This window comes from Cucurbita pepo, chromosome 10, assembly GCF_057944985.1.
Source record: "Cucurbita pepo subsp. pepo isolate OVF chromosome 10, ASM5794498v1, whole genome shotgun sequence".
In the NCBI taxonomy this organism is placed as follows: Eukaryota; Viridiplantae; Streptophyta; class Magnoliopsida; order Cucurbitales; family Cucurbitaceae; genus Cucurbita; species Cucurbita pepo.
In genome coordinates, this window is record NC_141807.1 from 7,540,862 (window position 1) to 7,565,959 (window position 25,098).

Genomic DNA, 25,098 nt, shown 5'->3' on the forward strand with positions numbered 1-25,098 from the left:
AGCTCTCAATGTCGGTTTAAGCTCCTCCTATAAAGAATGAAGTAGGAGCAACAATACGGAATAAGAATCGAGAAAGGTCGATCCCCCAATCAAAGGCAATAAGCGTTTAGATTGTGGGTCTCCTACTCTCAGATTTCTTCCAAATTCGAGAGCAATCCTCCACCATTTCTCTTCAAACTTATAAATAACGAAGAATCTGGAGCTCTCAATGTAGGTTTAAGCTCCTACTATAAAGTCTGAAGTAGGAGCAACAATACGGAATAAGAATCGAGAAAGGTCGATCCCCCAATCGAGGGCAATAAGCGTTTAGATTATGGGTCTCCTACTCTCAGATTTCTTCCAAATTTGAGAGCAATCCTCCACCATTTCTCTTCAAAGTTATTCCTAACATTTCTCAACAAGATTACCCACAAGTTCTATGAAGGAATATAGTGCTAAAAGAGCCTAGAAATCATTCCCCCAATTCAATCAACCATTGAAGAACTTCAAGAAAAACATGAAAATCCAATCCGAGGATACATGATGATTCGTCGAGCAAGAATGATTCCAATCAGTTTCTACACCTCCAAGGAATGCTTCCATAGAAGACCACAAAGAAAAGTAACCTCGAGGGGTGTCGAATTGAAGGAAATAGGTTTCGAAATTAAATTGGGGATAAGAGTCGAATTCCTATCTACTATCTCTTTTCCTTCAAATTAAGGATCCTCTAGCTTCAGAGGAAGAAGTTGAGTAAACTTGATGAAGGAATCGAGAGAGGAGACATCGTAAAACAAGCTACCCAAGAGATCAAAAAATCTGGCGTTTCGAGTGAGTTGCATACCGAGAATGATTTTTGGAAATTAACGTCTTACATTCAAAGACGTTCCTCCAAACCAATTCCTTTAGCCTGAAGAAAGGATATGGAAGAGGTTCGATGAAGAAATAGGGCCTTGAAACCCCTAGAATCGGCTACTCAATAAGAAATCTTTTGTTTTATCTCCAGCGATAAATCGGATTTTGGATGAACTTTGGAAGCGAATATCTTAGGCTACGATCCACGAGAAGGTATCAAATCAATCACTAGCCCTTCCTTATAATACCCATCTTTAAGTTTCATGAAGAAATTGAGGAGAGAAACACTGTAAATGTGACTGTACAGGCCGAGTTTCAGATGGCGGCGACGCGAAAAATGCACATCTTCTTCCTGTTCAGAGGAAGAAAACGATGATATGGCCAGTTCAACTGAACTGTCCAAGTCAACTCAAAGTTTGACCTTTTCTCGAGTTTTCTCAATTTTAACCCCATTCTAGACCGATTCTCATAGAAAATCTTATAGTTTTAGAAACTAGACACAATAAGGAGTACGTGGAAGGAAATTTGGAAGTAATTTAGATACTGGAAGCTCAAGAATGGACGTCCCAAACTTCGACGACGAGGCAAGTAGCCACCTTGGATTTTTTGTTAAGAAATACTTGTAGAAATCGCTTGGATTTTCATATGAACCCTAAACCAAGTATGAATTAAGGATATATGAAAGAAAAACCCAAAGAACCGTGAGTTAAGACCCTGAACCAATCAAATAGCTTGAGATTTAAGTAACGTTAAAATAACCCACTATATGAGCTCTGCTGCCTATCAAATTTTAATACTGAGCATATTATAGTATGTTGAGGCCAGATATGAAATTTGGTGGTCATTGGATAAGGATAAGTAGGTAAACCTAGAAACAGTGTAAAATGACCATAGTACCCCTAAGGTAATTTACCTTCGGTTCATGACCTAGATGACCTTCAAATGCTATGAAATTCATCGGTAGATCTTATTTTATGAAATGTTATATGAATCCTTATCCCAAGAGGTTATATAAGGTAATGAAGTTTGGGAGTTATTGGAAAACTTTAGTTAGCGAAACCAAGATATGGGAGAAAATGCTCATCACGATCCATATGACCTTTGCCATGAAGCACGATGTTTAGAAGTTTTGTAGTCAATGTTGCCAATGTTTGCTGCACACACAAAAAAAAAAAAAAAAAAAAAAGATAGGGATGTTAAATTTTTAAGTCACTTTTGGAATATTAAGTCATAAATTGGGTAACAAAATATTAGGAGCATTGATTAGGGCTATTATTTATAAGAATATTAAGTCATAAATTGGGTAACAAATTATTGTTTTCAACTACATGTCATCTTCAGATTAACGAGCAAACTAAGGTGGTTAATAGAACGTTAGGAGCATTGCTTAGGGCTATTAACAACAACTCTTTAATAAACTAAAATCATACCGTCAACATACTTAAACTATATAAAACTCTCTCGCCTCCCCTATTAAGTTTAGCTCTCCATACAAACTGAATTAAACAGAGGAATCCGCATCTTCATCATGTAAAATTGATGGAATAGGAAAGAGAATAAGGAAATAGAGAGTTATCCCGGTTTGTTGCCGTTCGTCAATGGAAGTTCCCTTCTCTTGAGCTCTCACGTTCACCTCTTTGCCCTAATCAATCCTTGTTGGTCTCCTTTTCTTTCCGATGTCAACAGTGACAATGGAACTTCAAGCCCATTTAATCAATCCTCTTTGTACCTTATTATTGATCGAATCGAATGCACGCCAGGCCTTAATTCTCTCTCAGTCACCCGGAGATGAAAGGATGATTAGATCCGAAGTTTACTAATCGAAGAGAAAGTGGATCTGAGTTCTACACGCTTTCATTTTCAAAAGCTTCGCTTGCCTACGACACTTTATTCAGGATGTGCAATAATACGGCCATCTCTCAGCCGTGTATAGAGAATTCCTTGATCATTTCCTTGGCGGATAACACAAATGAAATCGTTTCCCTGACCGCCCATCTTATGAGTCCATTCTTGTCTTGTTGGTTTGTTGTACTATTCTATACCTCTCTCGATTGATAGAAAGACGTTCGGGAGCTGGCAGGGCCTATCGTGAGGGAACTTTCCTTTTCACGGTAGGCAAAGGTAAAGCGGGAGCTGCATATATCCACGGTGATCAAGGCAGAGCGACTCCTTCTTTAAAAGAGGTTGGTTTTATTGAAACTATTAGATCCGCTTTCGTTAAAGAAAAATAGTAGCTCTTGGTTTGGCCGATGTTGATTCGTATGGCAATGCCGACTCGACTTAGGATGAGGATTTCGCTTTTCATACTGCTGCTATGAGCCGAAAGAGCTGGTAAGCTATCTCGCTAAACGAAAGGAAAAAGCACATACGCGTTGACCTCTTTAGAACCGGTTGCTTCCTCTTTTTGTTTATACGTTTGGAGAAACCTGCTAAGCACGCCTTTCTTACCAGGTGTGATTCAATCTTTCAGCTCAAACTTTCCTATCGTCCGACGGAAAAGGTAGGAGTACGACTTCCTTTTCCTTTTCTTGCCCGAGCCAAGGGATCATTCAGTTTCTACAAAAAAGTTCGCTATCTATTAGTTGCCGTAATCGAATGTATTTCTCATTTCATGTTAGCTCCTCCAAAAGCTTCTTGGTCGATAGGAGCAATTGGATTCTATATGATGTCTTCCTAATCTTGTGGATAACTTCGACTAGTTCATAGAATTTTCGCACCAGTCTTTGGTTCTTGTTGCTTTGAACTCAAAGTTGATCTGACCTTAACTTATCATAACTCTCTATTTGCTTTGAAATTATCGTTGTAGACCCTTCTCTACATTCGTCTGGATGGTATTTTTGCGTGAACATGTGTTGCTTTAGTTGTTTGTTTTTGTCTCCCTTCTTCAGTAGAGGGGTTGGCTTGGTGGCTTTGCCAAACATTTGAGTGATCACTGACAAGAGCCTTTGCAGGTCAAATAAACCCGACTGTGACCATGCCATGTTGCTATTTGTAGAATTCAACTAGCTCAGGCTGAGCCGCATGACATCTATTTCTTGTAGGCGAGATAAAACTAATCTTGTGATTATCTCTCTTGGTGGGGTTAAACCCAATATCTGACCTTCTTGTTTTGGGTCGTGGTGTTCATGTAGTGGCAATAAAGTTTTTGTTGAGGATGGAACACTTGAGCTCCCCCTTTTCAAATACAACAATGGCAGCAAGTGTAGATTCATCATGGCTAAGATTCTTTCTCAACTATACTATCGTCATCATTTTCACCCCTCTTGGTTGATGGATGTTTGTTTGAATGATCGTTGGGTTAGACTCCATTACTACTAGGCATTTTTCTAGGGGCATGTACATGACTTTGTGTTCTAGCAGGATGTCAATCCCTGACTATTTGGGCTGTAGAAGGTTCGATATGAAGGCTGACTATTTATAGTAAAAATCTGATAGAGATATATATACTAAATAATTATATATAGTAGGCGGTTACATATAGTGAAGCTATATATAATAAACTGAAATCATATGTATACCCATTAGTCAGTGCTTCCTAAATGTACATTTCTCATTCTCCATATTCTCTCTTTGCATACCAGAAGTCATTAATACAAAACCATTAGTCAATATTTCTTCTTACATTTTCTCTATCACGTTCTTTGTGTTCATTTAGATCAAGTGTGTGCGTTGTTGTGTGATTCTAATAACTGGTATCAGAGCGAGGAGAGATTCACCACGATCTGTGAAGATGGAAAGTTCAAAGACTGGAATTGAAAATTTGATGGATTCGATATCAGTTTGTAGAAGATGCAGATTGAAGATTATCTGTACGAGAAAGATATTCAGGAACCCATTTTGGGGGTGAAGTTGGATACCATGACCACGGAGGAGTGGAAGCTCAAGGATTGTCACGCCGTAGGGTTAATCTGGTTGACGCTGCCAAGGAACCAAAGAAAGTGCGATTGGAAATGGTCCATACAGACGTTTGGGGACCATCTCCAATTTCTTCATTTCTAGTACAAAAATTTCATGGATTAGAGGTCTCGCCCTGTGCAACGATATCTAGACACTATAATGACCACTCTTTTCCTCCTCGCCCTGTGCAAAAATTTCATGGATTAGAGGTCTCGCCCTGCAAAAATTTCGTAAGGCTAGTCAGATATCTCATGACCACTCTTTTCCTCCTCACCATATCTAGACACTATAATGTTGATCCAGTATTGTCTTATATAGTTAACGTTCACTCTTTAACGTCCAAGGATATTTTATAACTACCACGAAAATCAAAACATACAATAAATTCATACAAGTTTTACAACATATCATATACTGCTTACTTGGTCGCGGAGAGACGTGTCATCGAGCTGAGTCATAGAGATATACGACTCTTTATCCAAAGAAAAAATCTATATAATTTAAAATCTGGCTGCTCTGATACCAATCTGTCACAACCCAACTTTTAAGGGTTCAAAACTCAAATAGAAACTAAAATTGAGACTAAAAAAAATAAAAATAAAAGTAAATTAATATAAAATAAGAAAATGTTGTAAAGTTAAAATGAGATTGAGAAAACAACACAACATTATATATAAAATTAAATTAAATTATAAGACGGTGTTGATCAAATTTATCCAAACAAAAAAAAAGTGTTTGGGATACAATTACAAAAAAAAAAAAAAAATACAAAAAAACTCAAACACAAAGACAGACTAACGCTACATAACAACCCCATCTGTGAGTGCAAAACCTTTGAAGGCTCCCTCATCTCAACGGTAAGTTCTATTACGAACCCATCCAAAATAATCACACCTGTGACCGCATCTCCTGACTTTAAATTGCTAGTCTGAACATGGTTTCGTCACGAAAGCTTTAGAGATAAATCTAGCCTTACAAAAATATTTTTCTCTTAAGTTATAATTAGTCATAAAAAGAAATAATTAGGTACAAATTTGGTCTAGAATTCAAAACTTTCACATTTTACTGTTCCTTAACCAGATTCAAATCTAGATTCTTGAACTCCTAGTACCATAAATAAAGTTGGTATCCTCTAATAAAACTTGAATTTCTCTTAAGATCATTAAATTCTTATAGATTCCAGGCTCAATATCATTAATACAATTATGTTTTATCTTGAACACGCCAGACATGAAACTAAAGTACGTTCAATTTAACTCCATTTTATTGCCATCTTGAATGATGTGTAGGGTATATTCTTGATTTACCTTAAAGTTCTTGTGACGTGACAGTTCATATTAGTTAAGCTTTTTGCAAAATCACAAGTTAAAAGACAACAACGATGAACCTAGGTTTATTAGTCAATTCAAAGACAATTTCTTTCTCCATCTTATCGATAATAATAGTTCAACTAAATCCATATTATGCAAAGAAACAAGTTTACGACTCATAAAAACAACTACCTAAATTATGTCCTACAAATTTGAAAACATAAGTTGTAGTTGATAATTACACAAAAATTTCCCTAAATCCATGAATTCGTGTCAAATTAGTCAATCCTAAAGCTTGTAACTAGCATATAGTAATTGAAGCTCCACATGAAGTAATTTAAGGTTTCCCTTACCTAACTAAAGTTTATCTCCTCTTTAATGAAGCATGAATTGCACTGAAGTTCATGAAATGCTTATAGACTCCAACTCTGAGTACTATTAATGCAATTATGTTTCATATGAGTTTGTCATAAATGAAACTAAGGTGCATTCAATACAACTTTATTTTCTTGTCATACGAGGCATAATAGAAAAATTAAATCAAACAAACTGATGAACTGAACCGAATCAATCCAACCAAAATTGATTAGTTTGTTTCTTTTGTTGGGTTGTTGATTTATTTGATAACCCTTGTATATTATCACAATTCAACTTTTCGTTTTATAGCCCTCCAACTACTAAGAGAAAAATATATTTGAGTAGAAGCTAAAAATATTGGGTGTTTAAGAAAAGGCATTTGGTTTAGTGGTATGATTCTCACTTGGGGTGCAAGAGGTTTTGAGTTCAATTCTTGGAATACCCCTATGTCTAAGTCTTTTCTTATCTAAGGACTTCATATTTGAAATCAACCTAACTTCATATTCGACATTTTATACTTACCATCACGCTCTTAATACTCATAGTCTTTCTTAATACCTAGGCCTAAGGCTTCATACATACTTTGGTCTAGTGGTATGAAAGTTCGATTCTCAAAATGCCCCTTCAAGAGATTGTAGTATGAAAGACATTTACCAAGTACATAAATACATTAAAATAACACAAGTGACACATATGTAAACTATGTTAGAACGAGCGGAGATATTTTTTATTTTCACAATTACTGATGACGGGAGGTTTAGGATTTTTTAATGTAAGAATCGTGGGGATGTAGCTCAGATGGTAGAGCGCTCGCTTCCGATGTGGAAAGTACGGAGATCGATACCTTGCATCTTCAAATTAATCGATCACTAAAGTTATGAAATAATGAACAGAGATATTTTTTCATTATCACTAAATATATTATTCCATCTTTCCTTATTTATGAAATAATGAGCATAGATATTTTTAATTTTTACAATTATTGATGACGGGAGGTTTAAGATTTTCTAATATAGTCGTGGGGATGTAGTTCAGATAGTAGAGCGCTCACTTCTGATGTGAAAAGTACGGGGTTGATACCTTGCATCTCCAAATGAATCGATCACTAAATATATTATTTCTTTTCCACTTTTTCTTATTTACGACATAATGAGCATGGATAGTTTTTCATGTCACTATTATTGATCACGAGACATTTAGAATTTTGCGACATAAGAATCGTGGGGATGTAGCTCAAATGGTAGACCGCTTGCTTTGCATGCGAGAGTTACGGGGATAGATACCACGCATCTCCAAAATAAAACTATCTATTTTTAAATATATTATTGAAAATTATTTCTTTTCAATTTTTCCTTATTCATGACAGGTTGAGTAGCGATATTTCTTCATTTTCACTATTATTGATGATGGAAAATTTAGGGTTTTGTGATGCAAGAATTGTGGGGATGTAGCTTCGCTTAGCATGCGAGAGGTACGGCTTAGCATACGAGAGGTACGGCTTAGCATACGAGAGGTACGAGGATTGATACCTCGCATCTCCAAAAGAAACTATTTATTATTAATATTTTATTTCTATTCAATATTTCCTTATTTATGACATAATATGCAGAGATACTTTTTTATTTTCACAATTATTGATGAAGGGATGTTTAGGGTTTTCTGATGTAAGAATCGTAGGGATGTAGTTCAAATGGTAGAGAGTTCATTTCCCATGTGGAAAGTACGGGGATCAATACCTTGCATCTCCAATTGAATCGATTACTAAATATATTATTTCTTTTCAATTTTTTCTTATTTAGGACATAATGAGGCGGGATAGTTTTTCATTTTCACTATTATTGATGACGAGATGTTTAGGACTTTGTGACATAAGAATTGTGGGGATATAGCTTAGATGGTAGAGCACTCGCTTTGCATGTGAGAGGTATGGGGATTGATACCCTGCATCTCTAGATTTTCTTCATTTTCACTATTATTGATCATGGGAATTTGAGGGTTTTATGATGCAACACTTGTGGGGATGTAGCTTATGATGGGAAATTTAGGGTTTTATGATGCAAGAATTGTGGGGATGTAACTTAGATAGTAGAGCTCATTTAGCATGCAAGAGGCAAAGGGATATCACCATCTCCAAAAGAAACTATTTGTTATTAATATTTTACTTCTATTCAACCTTTCCTTATTTATGACATAATTAACGGAGATATTTTTTCATTTTCACTAGAATTGATGACGGGACATTTAGGGTTTTCTGATATAAGTATTGTGGGAATGTAGTTTAGATGGTAGATTGCTTGCTTAGCATGCGAGAGGTACGGGGATCGGATCAAAACCCCATATCTCCAAAAGAAACTATTCGTTATTACTATTTTATTTCTATTCAATTTTTTCTTATTTATGACATAATGAATAGCGTTATTTTTTTTATTTTCACTATTATTGATGACGAGATGGTTAGGATTTTGTGACATAAGAATCTTGAGGATATAGCTTAGATGGTAGAGCGTTTGCATCAAATGTGAGTAGTATTGGGATCGATACCATGCATCAACAAAGGAAACGATTACTAAATATATTAGTTCTTTTAAATTTTTTCTTATTTACGACATAATGAGCGGGGATAGTTTTTCATTTTCAATATCATTGATGACGGGAAGTTTAGAGTTTTTTGATGTAAAATCGTTAGAATGTAACATGCGAGAAATACGGGAATCGATACCTCGCATCTCCAAAAGAAACTATTCGTTATTACTATTTTATTTCTATTCAATATTTCCTTATTTATGACATAATGAGTAGCGATATTTTTTCATTTTCACTATTATTCATGATGAGACGTTTAGGGTTTTGTGACGTAAAAATTGTGGAGATGTAGCTTAGATGGTAGAGCGCTCGCTTTGCATGCGAGTTGTACAGGGATTGATAACCCCATCTCCAAAAGAAAGTATTTAATTTGTTATTATATTTTTTCATTTTCACTATTATTTGTTATTAATATTTTCATATTTTTTATTTTCACTATTATTGATGATGGGATATTTAGGGTTTATGATGTAAAAATCATTGGGATGTAGCTCAGATGGTAGAGTGCTCGCTTTGCATGCGAGAGGTACAAGGATAGATACCCTGCATCTCCAAAAAAGAGAAATATTTGTTATTATTTTATGGTTTGCTTTACATGTAAAAATCATTATTTTTGAAAGTTATCCTCTACCCAAGTATTTGATTATATGGTTTGCTTTGCATGTAAAGCTTTACATGTAAAAATCATTATTTTTGAAAGTTATCGCATGTAAAGCTTTACATGTAAAAATCATTATTTTTGAAAGTTATCCTCTACTCAAGTATTTGATTATTTTCTCTTGAGTGAATTTTAAGTGAAATACATCCTCTACCCAAGTATTTGATTATTTTCTTTTGAGTGAATTTTAAGTGAAACACATCCTCTACCCAAGTATTTGATTATTTTCTCTGGAGTGAATTTACATGTAAAAATCATTATTTTTTAAAGTTATCCTCTACCCAAGTATTTGATTATTGTCTCTTGAGTGAATTTTAGGTGAAACACATCCTCTACTCAAGTATTTGATTATTTTCTCTTGAGTGAATTTTAAGTGAAACACATCCTCTATCCAAGTATTTGATTATTTTCTCTTGAGTGAATTTTAAGTGAAACACATCTTCTGCCCAAGTAATTGCAAGATGCAAGCTTCACACTAAGAGGAATCAAAGTCCCAAGTATCAACGTCCTTAAGTGTCAATTTTTATTCTCCATCTCAACATAAATTAAACTGATTTTCGTGAAGATATCTATTTATAAAAGCAAAATATCTCATAGTCACAAAAATAAAAATGAGATATAGATACGAGACATAAATATGATACTAAATAGATATGGTAACTGTTAGGATTAGATTTGATTGAGTTATTTGAATTAGATTTGATCTAGTTATTTGAATTAGATTTGATTTAGTCATTCTTCAATTGGATGAGAGATTTCTTCCAGTTCTTCTGATCTTTCGAGTTTTCTTTTTCTGTTACTAACATTTTGGTATTAGAGTCATGCTCTTTCCAGTTTTCTTTTTCTGTTCCTAACATTTTGGTATCAGACCCATGCCCTAAACTAGTTAAAACTAGAAGCAGCAATCTTCTACGTGTGTCATAATAAAAGTATGTCGATGGAGAGTCCACTTGTGCAGTCTGCTAGAGGAAGGAGTCAAGGTTATGGAAGCTTTAGAGGCAGAGGAAGGGGATGAGGTAGACAAACCTTCAAGAAGGCCATAGTGGAGTGCTATAACTGTCACAAGCTAGAACATTTTCAATGGGAATGTCAAAGCAATACCAGACGAGGCAGACAAACCTTCAACAAGGCCACAGTGGAGTGTTATAACTGTCACAAGCTAGGACATTTTCAATGAAAATGTCAAAGCAAGCAGAAGGAGACAAACTATGCAGAGAGTCAAGAAGAGATGTCACTGATGGCTTACGTGAATATGAATAAGGCCAATATAGAAGATATGTGGTTCCTTGACTAGGGATGTAGCAATCATACGTGTGGGAAGAATGAATATTTTGCAGATTTTGATGGAAGTTTCAGAGATTCAGTGAAGCTGGGCAACAGCGACGATTAGATTTGATTGAGTTATTTGGATTAGATTTGATCTAGTTATTTGAATTAGATTTGATTTAGTCATACTTCAATTGGATGAGAGATTTCTCCAATTCTTTTTATCTTTCCAGTTTTCTTTTTCTGTTCCTAACAATAACATGTCATTCTTAAAAAACTAGGACACCGATGTGACAATAATACATTAATTAAAAAGAATTATTTCAAAAAATTTATCAATTTTATATTAGAAATAAATTCATATAAATAAGTTTATATATTTGTATACTTAAAAAAAAAAGGTTAATGTACGTTTCACTCTCAAAATATATTCAAAGTCAAGTGTCTGATAGGATGGATTATAAATTTGTAATGTATCCATTATATTAACAAGTATTTAGTACATGCCCAACACGTGTCAGATTAGTGACACTAAGTTATTCTCATGCTTTCTTTACCCCCATTTAAAGTAGTTTGAAAACTAGCACGTCAAATATTATAATTGACTACCACTTCAAATTTGTGCTTTAAGGAAGGCTATGACCAAAGAGAAATAAAATCCTTAATTTAGTACACGATAGTAAAGATGGACATGAGAATGAGTTATTCTCATACGGAAAGAGATTTAACCTTAAGTTATATCTCATATCCTCTCTTAACCAATTATTTAGTTTTATTTAGTATGTTTTAGAAAGATACGTCCATCAATAGCAAAAGAAAAATAAAATAACATAAAATAAAATAAATAGAATAGATTAAATTAGCCAAAATTAATGACTAACATAATTATTAAAAAAAAAAAAAAGAAACATAAAGGATGAATTGATTAAATTGGCTAATTGCTAACATAATTATAAAAAAAATGTAACAAAAATAACAAAGTAAGATCAGGAACACAAGTAAAAAAAAAAAAAAACACACAAACGGCCAAAAATCAAGATTTGGAAAGTGTTAAACAGTTTTGATATATAGACATTTCAAGACTTTACTCATGCAATATTCCCATGAAATCTAACACTAGAGCATCATACAATTTAGAGAAATGATTGAAATTGATGTCATGTTCATATAGGTTGACTTTAATACAAAGGACAAATCAAACTTTTTTAAGGATAAATTGGGGACACTAGCCTAAGCTAATCAGGTAGGTGGCCTTACGATCCGTATGGTTATATTTGATGTTGACTGTGCCCGTAGTTTTGCAAGTGTCATATATATTGATATGTGTGAAATATTTGTGAATCGATATGCTTATGATATGTTATAATATGTGAATTGTATGATAATACTTACGGTACCATGTGTTCAATGGTATATTTGAGATAGAATACGAGAAGGATGCACTAAACGTAATGTAACGATAGGAGTAAGACATGTTCATGAAACGTTATGGTTTGGTTTCGTATCGAAGTGCTATGGGTATGACAGATTGATAAAAACGATATGGTTACAATGGATTCATAAAACAATACGATTAGGTTATGGGTAGAAAGGGATAGGATTATGATAGATTGATAGAACGATAGCGTTACGATACGTTCCTGTAAAGTTATGACTAAGGTACGTTCAGGTAACGACACAACTATGATATGTCTAAGGACGTTAAGGCTATGATAAATTAGGGAAGGATATAACCACGAAGTTTTTACGATATGATATGATTATGATACGACATGTGAAGGACAGATATATATCCAACAAGTGTCAAAGAGGGACGTGAGAATAAATTATTCTCAAGCTTTCTTTACATCGGTCAAAGAGTATTTGATAAGCTTTCAAAATTAAGGGTTTTCTTTGTTCTTCTTCTTCTTTCTCTCTTTTCACGTTTAATTTTTTTTTTTAAATAGAAAAAAGTTTAATGTGAGAATGAAGAAGTTAGAAAGGAGAAAGAAATGAATGTAATAAAACTTTTCTGTCGGTAGGAATGAAAATGGTGAATGGGTCCTTGACGATAGTCGACCGCTATACTCTTGTTTTGGATGTAAGTAATGATTATCAGCAATATGAGTTATGTCAATACCACACCGTTATCAAGAGGAAGTAAAGTAGAGTAGAATAGATCAAGCGATCCATTTGTTGAGAGTACTGTAAGAGGCATACAAGTAAGAATGTTGGATATAATTACTCTTTGACATCTGAGGGATGAGTCTCATAGATCCAACTACAATATCAGAAAAACTTCGGGTGGTAGTGATTGCTTGCATTGGTGGCTCCGTGGTATCCCAGACAAATGTAACATGATTTTTCTTGCTCAAATATAGCTTCATTTGTCTTAAAAGTTCACTTTTGAGTAATCGTGGAAGGCTTCTTAATTTGCAGCCTTTGGTGAAGATGATCACTCCGAGGTGGGTTTGTTAGTGAAGATGCAATTATATAATCAGGGTTTTATATCAATGGTTCCATTTATATCTATAAATGAAATTTGTGGTGTATTTTTTGGAAATTCAACAATAATCATCGATTATTTGGTTACCATTCTAAAGAAATTCAACTTTCGACCTTTTGTGAATGCTCAAAGCTACGTGCAAAGTACTGTCGATTATGATTCATAATACTCACCGACTCGAAATTGAGGTTTGTTCATGTTTGAAAATGTGACAAACCAAAAGACAAGATGCTAATCAATATTGTTTGTGATTGTTGTTGTGAATTCTTCATCTTTGAATACACATTTTGGTTGGCTTGTGAATTTTTCCATCTTTTAAAAGTATTATTTTTTTAGTTGGGGCCTAATTTCATAATAGGCGATTCAATCACAATATTGCAATATTTTAAGTTACTTTTAAGATTAAAGGTCGATGAATAAAGTAATTACCGCCAGTTCTTTTTATGCATCTTATTTTGATCTAGCACATAAATGCTTCCTAATTATTTTATTTATTTTTTTATGAATTACGTTATGAAGATCATTTGAATTATAAACTCTTTAATTCAAACAATATTTAATAACTAATCATTTTAATATTTATACTCAAATATACTAACAAGTACTAGTAACACTAGTCTCAATAACTTAAAGAATACAACTATTATCTCGAACTATAAAGAATTTAATTCCAACCTATTATAATGGACAAACGTTTTATTAGAATCTATTGTAAGATTTCACTTCATCAATTTAAGTAGCATTCAACTACAACTATAAATATCAAATTCTTAAATATTCATGAACAAAATCGCCTAACAATGTCTCTTGGAACTATTTACCAAAGGTGTTGGAATGAGCCGTGTGGAAGGGTTGCCTTTAGATGCTTTAGTACCAATTAAGGATGTCAATATCCTAGTAGTGCAGAATGCAGGAAGGTTCGTTGTTGAAAAGAATAACGAGAATAGTGGACATCGTTTTATCTACAAGCGTGTGGTGAACGGTCTGGTTGGTATGACTAGAGAACGTCGTCCTCGCAGAATTTATATTATTGTGATAGAAGTTATAAATAACGATGATATCCCTTGGTCTTTTATTACAAAGGTGCATAACTTTCTTTTTGTGCATGTGATATATCCATCGCCACCTACTCATAAGCTCTCATCTTTTAAAGAAGTTCTCAAGTTCCTTGTCCACAAGTAGCAATACAACTACTAGAATGCTATCTCTACTTATAATAAGCCCTCTCTCTCTCGAAATATATGTGTGTGTGTTTGTGGATGTATTACTCTCTTTTATTAATGAAATATGGCATAGTCATAATGATATTATGAGTATCTTTTCTATCCCTCCCTTCCTTATCGCTATATAAAGAATATGAAGATTATAAGTAAAAGTGTACAAGTAATTTGTTACTTTTGAACTTAAAATGCTTATAATTCAATTTATCTTTGTTATCAACAATAATTATCAAACGGTATATAATTTTGTCCAAGTAAGGTCGCTTCTCATTCCCTGTATGATATCATAAAACAAAATCAAGCGGAAGGGTTAACGATAAAATGATAACAAAAACCCATTCGTCGAACTAACTATAAAGGAAGGGTTGGTTGGAAACCATGTCTATACTTCTTTGCTTTAATCACAGGTAACTAAAGATATATAAGAACAACAAAATATGGCAAGCCCAGTCAAAACATAAACAATTTCTTGCCATGTTATAGTTAATGAATATGGTATGCACAAAGATCCGACGTCACACTTCATGATCCGTCGTCCATATCGTCCTTTGGTCCAATTCTGTCAAGCAAATGTTGCAGCAAGCAAAGAGTTTTTAATAAGTTCGCTATTGCAAAGAGCTCGGTTTAAGGCACAAATGTCTCTGATGTGAAAGGCGCACCAATTCAACGAGATTTAAGTAACCATGAATAAGACACATGATACAACTTGTAAACGAAACGATGTCCATGACTCTTGTTATTTTCTTCCACTACAAACCTTCTAGCCTCCTGCACTTTTTTGTCATTGACATCCTCAATTGAAATTATAATTGAAGTTTACGAATCGAAGAGAAAGTGGATCTGAGATCTACACGATTTCATTTTCAAAAGCTTCGCTTGCCTACGGTACTTTATTTAGGATGTGCAACAATACGGTTATCTCTCAACCGTGTATAGAGAATTCCTTGATCATTTCCTTGGCGGATAACACAAATGAAATCGCTTCCCTGACCACCCATCTTATGAGTCCATTCTTGTCTTGTTGGTTTGTGTACTATTCTATACCTCTCTCGATTGATAGAAAGACGTTCGGGAGCTGGGAGGGCCTATCGTGAGGGAACTTTCCTTTTCACAGTAGGCAAAGGTAAAGCGGGAGCTGCATATGTCCACGGTGATCAAGGCAGAGCGACTCCGTCTTTAAAAGATGTTGGTTTTATCGAAAATGTTAGATCCGCTTTCGTTAAAGAAAAAATAGGAGCTCTTGGTTTGGCCGATGTCAATTCGTATGGCAATGTGGACTCGACTCAAGATGAGGATTCCGCTTTTCATACTGCTGCTATGAGCAGAAAGAGCTGGTAAGCTATCTCTCTAAACGAAAGGAAAAAGCACATATGCATTGACCTTGTTACAAGGGGCGGGGGCCAGCCAAAGAAGATCAGTCGGACTAGGTTAGGACCCTTGATCCGGTTCAGCTAGGTTATTCCATGCGAGAATGTATGCGTATCGGTATCCTCTTTAGAACCGGTTGCTTCCTCTTTTTATTTATACGTTTGGAGAAACCTGCTAAGCCCGCCTTTCTAATCAGGTGTGATTCAATCTTTCAGCTCAAACTTTCCTATCGTCCGACGGAAAAGGTAGGAGTACGACTACCTTTTCCTTGTCCGAGCCAAGGGATCATTTAGTTTCTACCAAAAAGTTCGCTATCTATTAGTTGCCGTAATCGAATGTATTTCTCATTTCATGTTAGCTCCTCTAAGAGCTTTCTAGTCTGTAGTAGACGAAACCTTGGACTTCTATTGAACTTATAGCATTACCTGGTGAGCTCGTCGTTGAGAGTTGGCCTTACAGGAGATCGAGCAGCCTTTCTTTCCCTACGTGGTATGCTTTCCCGCTTATCGTGCAACTAGGCAACTAGCCAAAGAGAGAGGGAGAGGGATCATGTCAATCAATTTGTATGTGCATTTTGTCCGTCCTGTACTTGTCTGCTTAGCTTTCTTACCCAACATCTTCGGTTTCCCCTGAACCAAGAGGTCCTGCTTATTCATACCCAACAGTCACACTTTCAGCCGAAAGACTGATTTTTTTCATAAAGTCGGTTCATAGATCAAGAAAGAATGAAGCTGCTTACAGGGATGGTTATGCGATACGTCTTTTAATACTTGCCTTTTATTTAACCCTGCTATCAACCTAGCCATTCTCGCTTGTTGCTTTAAGGGGTGTCCCCACTGTTGATTACTCGGATTGGTTCTCGAGTCCCTGTGCCAAAAAGGATGGGCAAGTTTGGTTTAAGTGTTCATCGATTAGGTGGATCCATATGCTCCGAGGGGGGGGGGGGTTGAGACGAGGTGTAGCGCAGTCTAGTCAGCGCATCTGTTTTGGGTATGTTGTCCGCTAAAGGTTTTAGAAAAGGGGGTACAAATTTTCTACATAGGTCATCTGTGGTCACAATTCTTTTAAGGAAGATGCTCCCAAATAATCGGTGAACAATAGCCTTTAAAGAAGTTTCAGAGAGCAAAAAGAGGCAGAATAGAGAATAGGAGTGAGTCGTGCAAGAAAGAAGGAACTAGTAGGTTTAATTTGGGTTCGTTTGAACTAAAAAACGAAAAAAAAAATTTCAAACGAACCCAAATTTAAGACTCAGTAGCCCAAAGTTCATATGTGGTAAAAAAAAATAAACCTTCCGTGGCCCAACCCTTATTTACAGTCCGCATCCAACCATTTCTTTTTTAACCTACACGTATGCTCCAGGCCAAACTCACGTAACTAGTCAGAAGATGCGGCCCACAACTGAACGGAAGACAAGTGTCACAATCGCACTCTTGCAGTAGTGAGACTTGCAGTAGTGAGACAATGATTATGTGACATTTGTTCTAATCCAATGAACAAGTCAACCATGCAAAATTTAGACTAAACGAACAATAGCAGTGTATGCTCGAATCACGTTTAGAAGAAATATTTTAGAAAACTTGAGCGAGGAAATACGTTAAAAACAATTTCAAATAAAGCAATGTTATAAGCTAAAAGTGAAGAAACAACAAATGGTCACGTTCTCCTATAGTACATTTTGGGACATTTTAGTCCTGATGGGTGTAGATATGATTTTGAGAACTAATTATACACCCCGTATTGGCACAACAATAATAGTAAAGACCTATCTAAGATGAAACCAAGTAAAACATGTTTGGAATGAGCATGTCACCATGAACCACACATCGTTTACAAGAATAGCTGAGACATCTAACATGCAGCCACAGGCAACATGTCTCGGCCAATCATGACCGCGACATCTGCCCTTACACAATTTGTCAATATCTCTCTCAACCGGCTCTTCATAAACTCAACGTTGTAGAATGAGGCTGACTTTAGGTCTCGCGACGCGCTTCTAGATGATCTTAGTATTGAGGAGTCTTTTCCAACCTACTAGGAGCTATTGAAAATCACTTATCGGTTTGTTAACTCTTCAAGTCTTCTCTGTTGGTGTCTTTCCTACTTTCTTCACTTGAAACAATTTCTTCTTTGCATGACGTCATACCACCTGCTGTTACTTGATGTTTTCTTGGTCAGAATAATAACGTTTCAAGTCACTGACGGATGAAGAGAAGGGTCGACCACGATAATTTCAAAGCAGTCTTTGGTTCTTGTTGCTTTGAACTCAAAGTTGCTTTGAAATTATCGTGGTCGACCCTTCTCTTCATCCGTCTGGATGGTATTTTTGGGTGAACATGTGTTGCTTTAGTGGTTTATTTTGTCTCCCTTCTTCAGTCGTGGTGTTGACTTGGTGTCTTTGCCAAGCATTTGAGTGATTAGTGACAAGAGCCTTTAGAGGTCAAATAAACCCGACTGTGAACATGCCATTTTGCTATTTGTAGAATTCAACTAGCTCAGGCTCAGCCGCATGACATCTATTTGTGGTAGGTGACATAAAACTAATCTTGTGATTTATCTCTCTTGGTGGGGTTAAAACCCAATATCTGACCTTCTTGTTTTGGTTCGTGGTGTTCATGTAGTGGCAATAAAGTTTTTGTTGAGGTTGGCACACTTAAGCTCCCCCTTTTCAAATACAACAATGGCAGCAAGTGTAGATTCATCATGGCTAAGATTCTTTCTCAACTGTACTATCGTCATCATTTTCACCCCGCTTGGTTGATGGATGTTTGTCTGAATGATCCTTGGGTTAGATTCCATTACTACTAGGCATTTTGCTAGGGGCATGTAAATGACTTTGTGTTCTAGGAGGATGTCAATCCCTAATTATTTGGGCTCTAGAATGTTGGATAGGAAGGCTGACTATTTATAGTAAAAATCTGATAGAGATATATATACTAAATAATTATATATAGTAGGCGGTTACATAGAGTGAAGCTATATATAATGAACTGAAATCATATGTATACCCATTAGTCAGTGATTCCTAAATGTACATTTCTCATTCTCCATATCCCCTCTTTGCATAACAGAAGTCATTAATACAAAATCATTAGTCAATATTTCTTCTTACATTTTCTCTATCATGTTCTTTGTGTTCATTTAGATCAAGTGTGTGCGTTGTTGTGTGATTCTAATAACTGGTATCAGAGCGAGGAGAGATTCACCACGATCTGTGAAGATGGAAAGTTCAAAGACTGAAATTGAAAAGTTTGATGGATTCGATATCAGTTTCTAGAAGATGCAGATTGAAGATTATCTATACGAAAAAGATATTCAGGAACCCATTTTGGGGGTGAAGCTGGATACCATGACCACGGAGGAGTGGAAGCTCAAGGATTGTCACGCCGTAGGGTTAATCTTGTTGACGCTGCCAGGGAACCAAAGAAAGTGCGATTGGAAATGGTCCATACAGATGTTTGGGGACCATCTCCCGTTTCTTCATTTCTAGTACAAAAATTTCATGGATTAGAGGTCTCGCCCTGTGCAACGACAATTACTCTATGAAATAATGAGCGGAGATATTTTTCATTTTCACAATTACTGATGACGGGAGGTTTATGATTTTTTAATTTAAGAATCGTGGGGATGTAGCTCAGATGGTAGAGCGCTCGCTTCTGATGTGGAAAGTACGGAGATCGATATCTTGCATCTCCAAATGAATCGATCACTAAATATATTATTTCTTTTCAATTTTTTCTTATTTACGACATAATGAGCAGGGATGGTTTTTCATGTCACTATTATTGATGACGAGACGTTTAGGATTTTGTGACGTGAGAATCGTGGGGATGTAGCTTAAATGGTAGACCGCTTGCTTTGCATGCGAGTGGTACGGGGATAGATACCACACGCATCTCCAAAATAAAACTATCTATTATTAAATATATTATTGAAAATTATTTCTTTTCAATTTTTTCTTATTCATGACAGGTTGAGTAACGATATTTCTTCATTTTCACTATTATTGATGATGAAAAATTTAGGGTTTTGTGATGCAAGAATTGTGGGGATGTAGCTTCGCTTAGCATAAGAGAGGTACGACTTAGCATATGAGATGTACGAGGATCAATACCTCGCATCTCCAAAAGAAACTATTTATTATTAATATTTTATTTCTATTCAATATTTTCTTATTTATGACATAATATGCAGAGATACTTTTTCATTTTCACAATTATTGATGAAGGGACGTTTAGGGTTTTCTGATGTAAGAATCGTAGGGATGTAGTTCAAATGGTAGAGCGTTAATTTCCCATGTGGAAAGTACGGGGATCAATACCTTCAATACCTTGCATCTCAATTGAATCGATTACTAAATATATTATTTCTTTTCAATTTTTTCTTATTTAGGACATAATGAGCTGGGTTAGTTTTTCATTTTTCACTATTACTGATGTCGAGATGTTTAGGACTTTGTGATATAATAATTGTGGGGATATAGCTTAGATGGTAGAGCACTCGCTTTGCATGCAAGAGATATGGGGATCAATACCCTGCATCTCTATATTTTCTTCATTTTCACTATTATTGATGATGGGTAATTTAGTGTCTTACGATGTAAGAATTGTGAGGATGTAGCTTAGATGGTAGAGATTTAGCATGTTTCAGTAAACGGATATCCGACATTTCCAAAAGAAACTATTTGTTATTAATAGTTTACTTCTATTCAACCTTTCCTTATTTATGACATAATTAGTGGAGATATTTTTTCATTTTCACTAGAATTGATGACGGGTCCTTATTTATGACATAATTAGTGGAGATATTTTTTCATTTTCACTAGAATTGATGACGGGACATTTAGGGTTTTTTGATATAAGTATTGTGGGAATGTAGCTTAGATGGTAGATTGCTTGCTTAGCATGCAAGAGGTACGGGGATCGGATCGATACCCCATATCTCTTAAAGAAACTATTCGTTATTACTATTTTATTTCTATTCAATTTTTTCTTATTTATGACATAATGAATAGCGTTATTTTTTCATTTTCACTAGAATTGATGACGGGTCCTTATTTATGACATAATTAGTGGAGATATTTTTTCATTTTCACTAGAATTGATGACGGGACATTTAGGGTTTTTTGATATAAGTATTGTGGGAATGTAGCTTAGATGGTAGATTGCTTGCTTAGCATGCAAGAGGTACGGGGATCGGATCGATACCCCATATCTCTTAAAGAAACTATTCGTTATTACTATTTTATTTCTATTCAATTTTTTCTTATTTATGACATAATGAATAGCGTTATTTTTTTATTTTCACTATTATTGATGACGAGATGTTTAGGATTTTGTGACGTAAGAATCTTGAGGATATAGCTTAGATGTAGAGCGTTTGCATCCCATGTGAGAAGTACTGGGATCAATACCATGCATCAACAAAGGAAACGATTACTAAATATATTAGTTCTTTTAAATTTTTCCTTATTAATGACATAATGAGCGGGGATAGTTTTTCATTTCAATATCATTGATGACGGGAAGTTTAGAGTTTTTTGATGTAAAATCGTGGGATTGTAGCATGCGAGAGATACGGGGATCGATACCTCGCATCTCCAAAAGAAACTATTCGTTATTACTATTTTATTTCTATTCAATATTTCCTTGTTTATGACATAATGAGTAGCGATATTTTTCATTTTCACTATTATTCATGACGAGAAGTTTAGGGTTTTGTGACGTAAAAATTGTGGAGATGTAGCTTAGATGGTAGAGCGCTCGCTTTGCATGCGAGTTGTACAGGGATTGATAACCCGCATCTCCAAAAGAAAGTATTTCATTTGTTATTATATTTTTTCATTTTCAGACTTATCGATGCCCCCGCATCACCAAACCAAACTATTTGTTAATAATATTTTGATATTTTTTTTATTTTCACTATTATTGATGATGGGACATTTAGGGTTTATGATGTAAAAATCATGGGGATGTAGTTCAGATTGTCGAGCGCTCGCTTTGCATGCGAGCGGTACGGGGATCGATAGCCCGCACCTCCAAAAGAAAAGACCATTCACCACACGCTTGTAAATTAAATTATATCTACCACCTCTGAAATTTTCCATGGCAAACCTTCCAACACCTTGAACTTCTTCATCATTGACATCCTTAATTGGAACTAGATTTTAAGGCAAATCTTCTCCATGACTCACTTTGTAACACTTTTATAGATAGTTTCAACAAACTTACTTTGCTCGTGAATACTTTGGAGTTCAATATTTATAGTTGGAGAACGCTATTCAAATTGATATGGTCGAATCTTACAACAAAGTCTAATTGAGCCTCACTATATTAGGAGATAGCCTCAAATCAAATTCTTTAGTTTGGACAATGGTTGCATTGTTTTAGTCAAACAACCGAGACTAGTGTATTACCAATAGTATAAACATTTTGTACGTGTATTTTCTTACATATTAACAATTGTATATAAATAATAATTAAATTTATGAGTAGAAGTTTGGATGAAGTTTTATTAAATAGGTACTTAAATTATATCTAAAAATATATAAGATTTTTATTTTTTATTTTTTTTATATACATTTAGGAGAACAAAACAAAGATGAAAGAAGATGTCATTCCTGCCATGTTTTAACTTTTATTCTTTCTTATTTCTCGAAGATTAAAAAAAAAAAAAGTTATCCTCTCTCAAATATGGTTCGTTATTTGATTATTTTCTCTTGAGTGAATTTTAAGTGAAACACATTCTCTACCCAAGTAATTGCAAGATGCAAGCTTCACACCAAGAGGAATCAAAGTCCCAAGTATCAACGTTCTTAAGTGTCGATTTTTATTCTCCATCTCAACATAAATTAAACTTATTTTCGTGAAAATATCTATTATAAAAGCAAAATATCTCAGAGTCACAAAAATAAAAATGAGATAGAGATACGAGACATAAATATGATACCAAATAGATATGATAAATGTAAGAATTAGATTTGATCGAGTTATTTGGATTAGATTTTATCTAGTTATTTGAATTAGATTTGATTTAGTCATTCTTCAATTGGATGAGAGATCTCTCCCGATTCTTCTGATCTTTCCAGTTTTCTTTTTCTATTCCTAACATTTTGGTATCAGAGTCATGCCCTAAACTAGTTAAAACTAGAAGCAGCAGTCTTCTACGTGTGTCATAATAAAAGTATGTCGATGGAGAGTCCACTTGTGCAGTCTGCTGGAGGAAGAAGTCAAGGTCGTGGAAGCTTTAGAGGCAGAGGAAGGGGACGAGGCAGACAAACCTTCAACAAGGCCATAGTGGAGTGCTATAACTATCACAAGCTAGGACATTTTCAATGGGAATGTCAAAGCAATACCAGACGAGATAGACAAACCTTCACAAGGCCATAGTGGAGTGCTATAACTGTCACAAGCTAGGACATTTTCAATGGAAATGTCAAAGCAATACCAGACGAGGCAGACAAACCTTCAACAAAGCCACAGTGGAGTACTATAGCTGTCACAAGCTAGGACATTTTCAATGGGAATGTCAAAGTAAGGAGAAGGAGACAAACTATGCAGAGAGTCAAGAAGAGATGTCGCTGAGACTTACGTGAATATGAATAAGGCCAATAGAGAAGATATGTGGTTCCTTGACTCGGGATGTAGCAATCATATGTGTGGGAAGAAGGAATATTTTTCAGATTTTGATGGAAGTTTCAGAGATTCAGTGAAGCTGGGCAACAACTCGAGCATGGTTGTAACCGGAAAGGGTAATGTACTGCTGGAAGTGAATGAAATCATAATGATAATCACAGGAGTGTTCTATGTGCCAGACCTGAGGAACAATTTGTTGAGTATTGGTAAATTGCAAGCAAAGGGGTTACCTTTTTGTTTCAAAATGGAACATGCAAGGTGTTTCATCCTGAGAGAGGCTTAATCATGGAGACAAAGATGTCTTTGAATCGAATGTTCGTATTGCATGCTATATCTCAACCTGTAGCAGCCGTTCGAACTCAATCGAAACATATGGGGAGAAGTGGTTCAAGGTCTCTGTCGTACACTCACTGCTCCAATTCCTATCGCCATAGTCAGAGAAGCATAAGGGACTCAAGTTCTTCCCCCTATCATTCCACTACCAATTCGAGGAGAAGCAGCCGTTCAAGTTCCCTCAGCCGCCAACGCAGAAGTAGGTCTTCCTCGTTATCTCCTTTCCCCAAATCATCCAGTTCCAGTCCTAGTCGTGCATCCACTGATCGGAATTATTCCATAGAAAAGCTTAAGAAAGAGTTAGAAGAGAAGAAAAGGCGTGAAACAGAGTTGAAGAAGTTAGAAGAAGATGCAGCTAGGAGGATGGAAGAACTAATTCAGAAGAATGTTGAAGAAAGGCTAAACTCTGAAGAGACTAAATTAGAAATACATAGATGAATAGAGGAAGGTCGCACGAAGTTGTTTGATGATGTTGATGTGCAGCTTGAGAAAGAGAAAGAAGCCGCTCTAACTGCTACAAGACAAAGAAAAAAGAAGCACGAAAAGAGAGAGAAAAGCTAGATAAAATGCTGGAAGAGAATAGAAGAAGGGTAGAAAAAGCACAGCGACGATTAGTTCTAGAGCTGCAGCGGAAGAAAGAAGAACAATATTGTGGGCTCGAGTTGATTCAGAGACAAAAAGAGGACGCAGCTCAGAGAACTAAGCTAGATGATAAGAGTTTGAGTTATGTTTTGCTGGGAGTTAGTGAAGAGTCAAAAGCTTACAGACTTTATGATATAGTAACGACAGATGAAAATAAGGATATAGAAGCGGCAGATGAAAATACTGCAGAGGAAAATATTTCATCTGGCTCTTTGGCTGAAGCAAGCTCTCCTAGCTCGAATAAGGCAAGGAATAAGAGACCACCAGTCTTGATGAGAGACTATGCAATAGGAGAAGTTTTTTTTGAAAAGAAGATGATGAAGCTCAGCCATGTTTACCCCTACTGAACCTACAAACTTTGTGAACTTTAGAGAAGTATTGAAGAGTGAGAAATGGAGACAAGCAAAGGATCTAGAGCAATAAACAGAAATGGCACATGGGAATTGATGAAGTTATCTGGTGGAAGTTTTGTCTGAGATCGTAGATATAAACTGATTACTATTCGTGTTCAGTTTAA

General features: G+C 35.4%; 1 protein-coding gene across 1 annotated transcript in view; it reads left to right on the forward strand.

Moving 5' to 3' along the window:
• The window catches only part of LOC147790527 (uncharacterized), a 45,564-nt gene extending 21,675 nt beyond the window's left edge, over positions 1-23,889 (forward strand). The window contains exon 2 of the mRNA XM_087127622.1: positions 23,578-23,889. Coding sequence (XP_086983748.1) covers positions 23,578-23,889 — 312 coding nt within the window. The remainder of the gene's footprint in view (positions 1-23,577) is intronic.
• Positions 23,890-25,098: the final 1,209 nt, after the last annotated feature.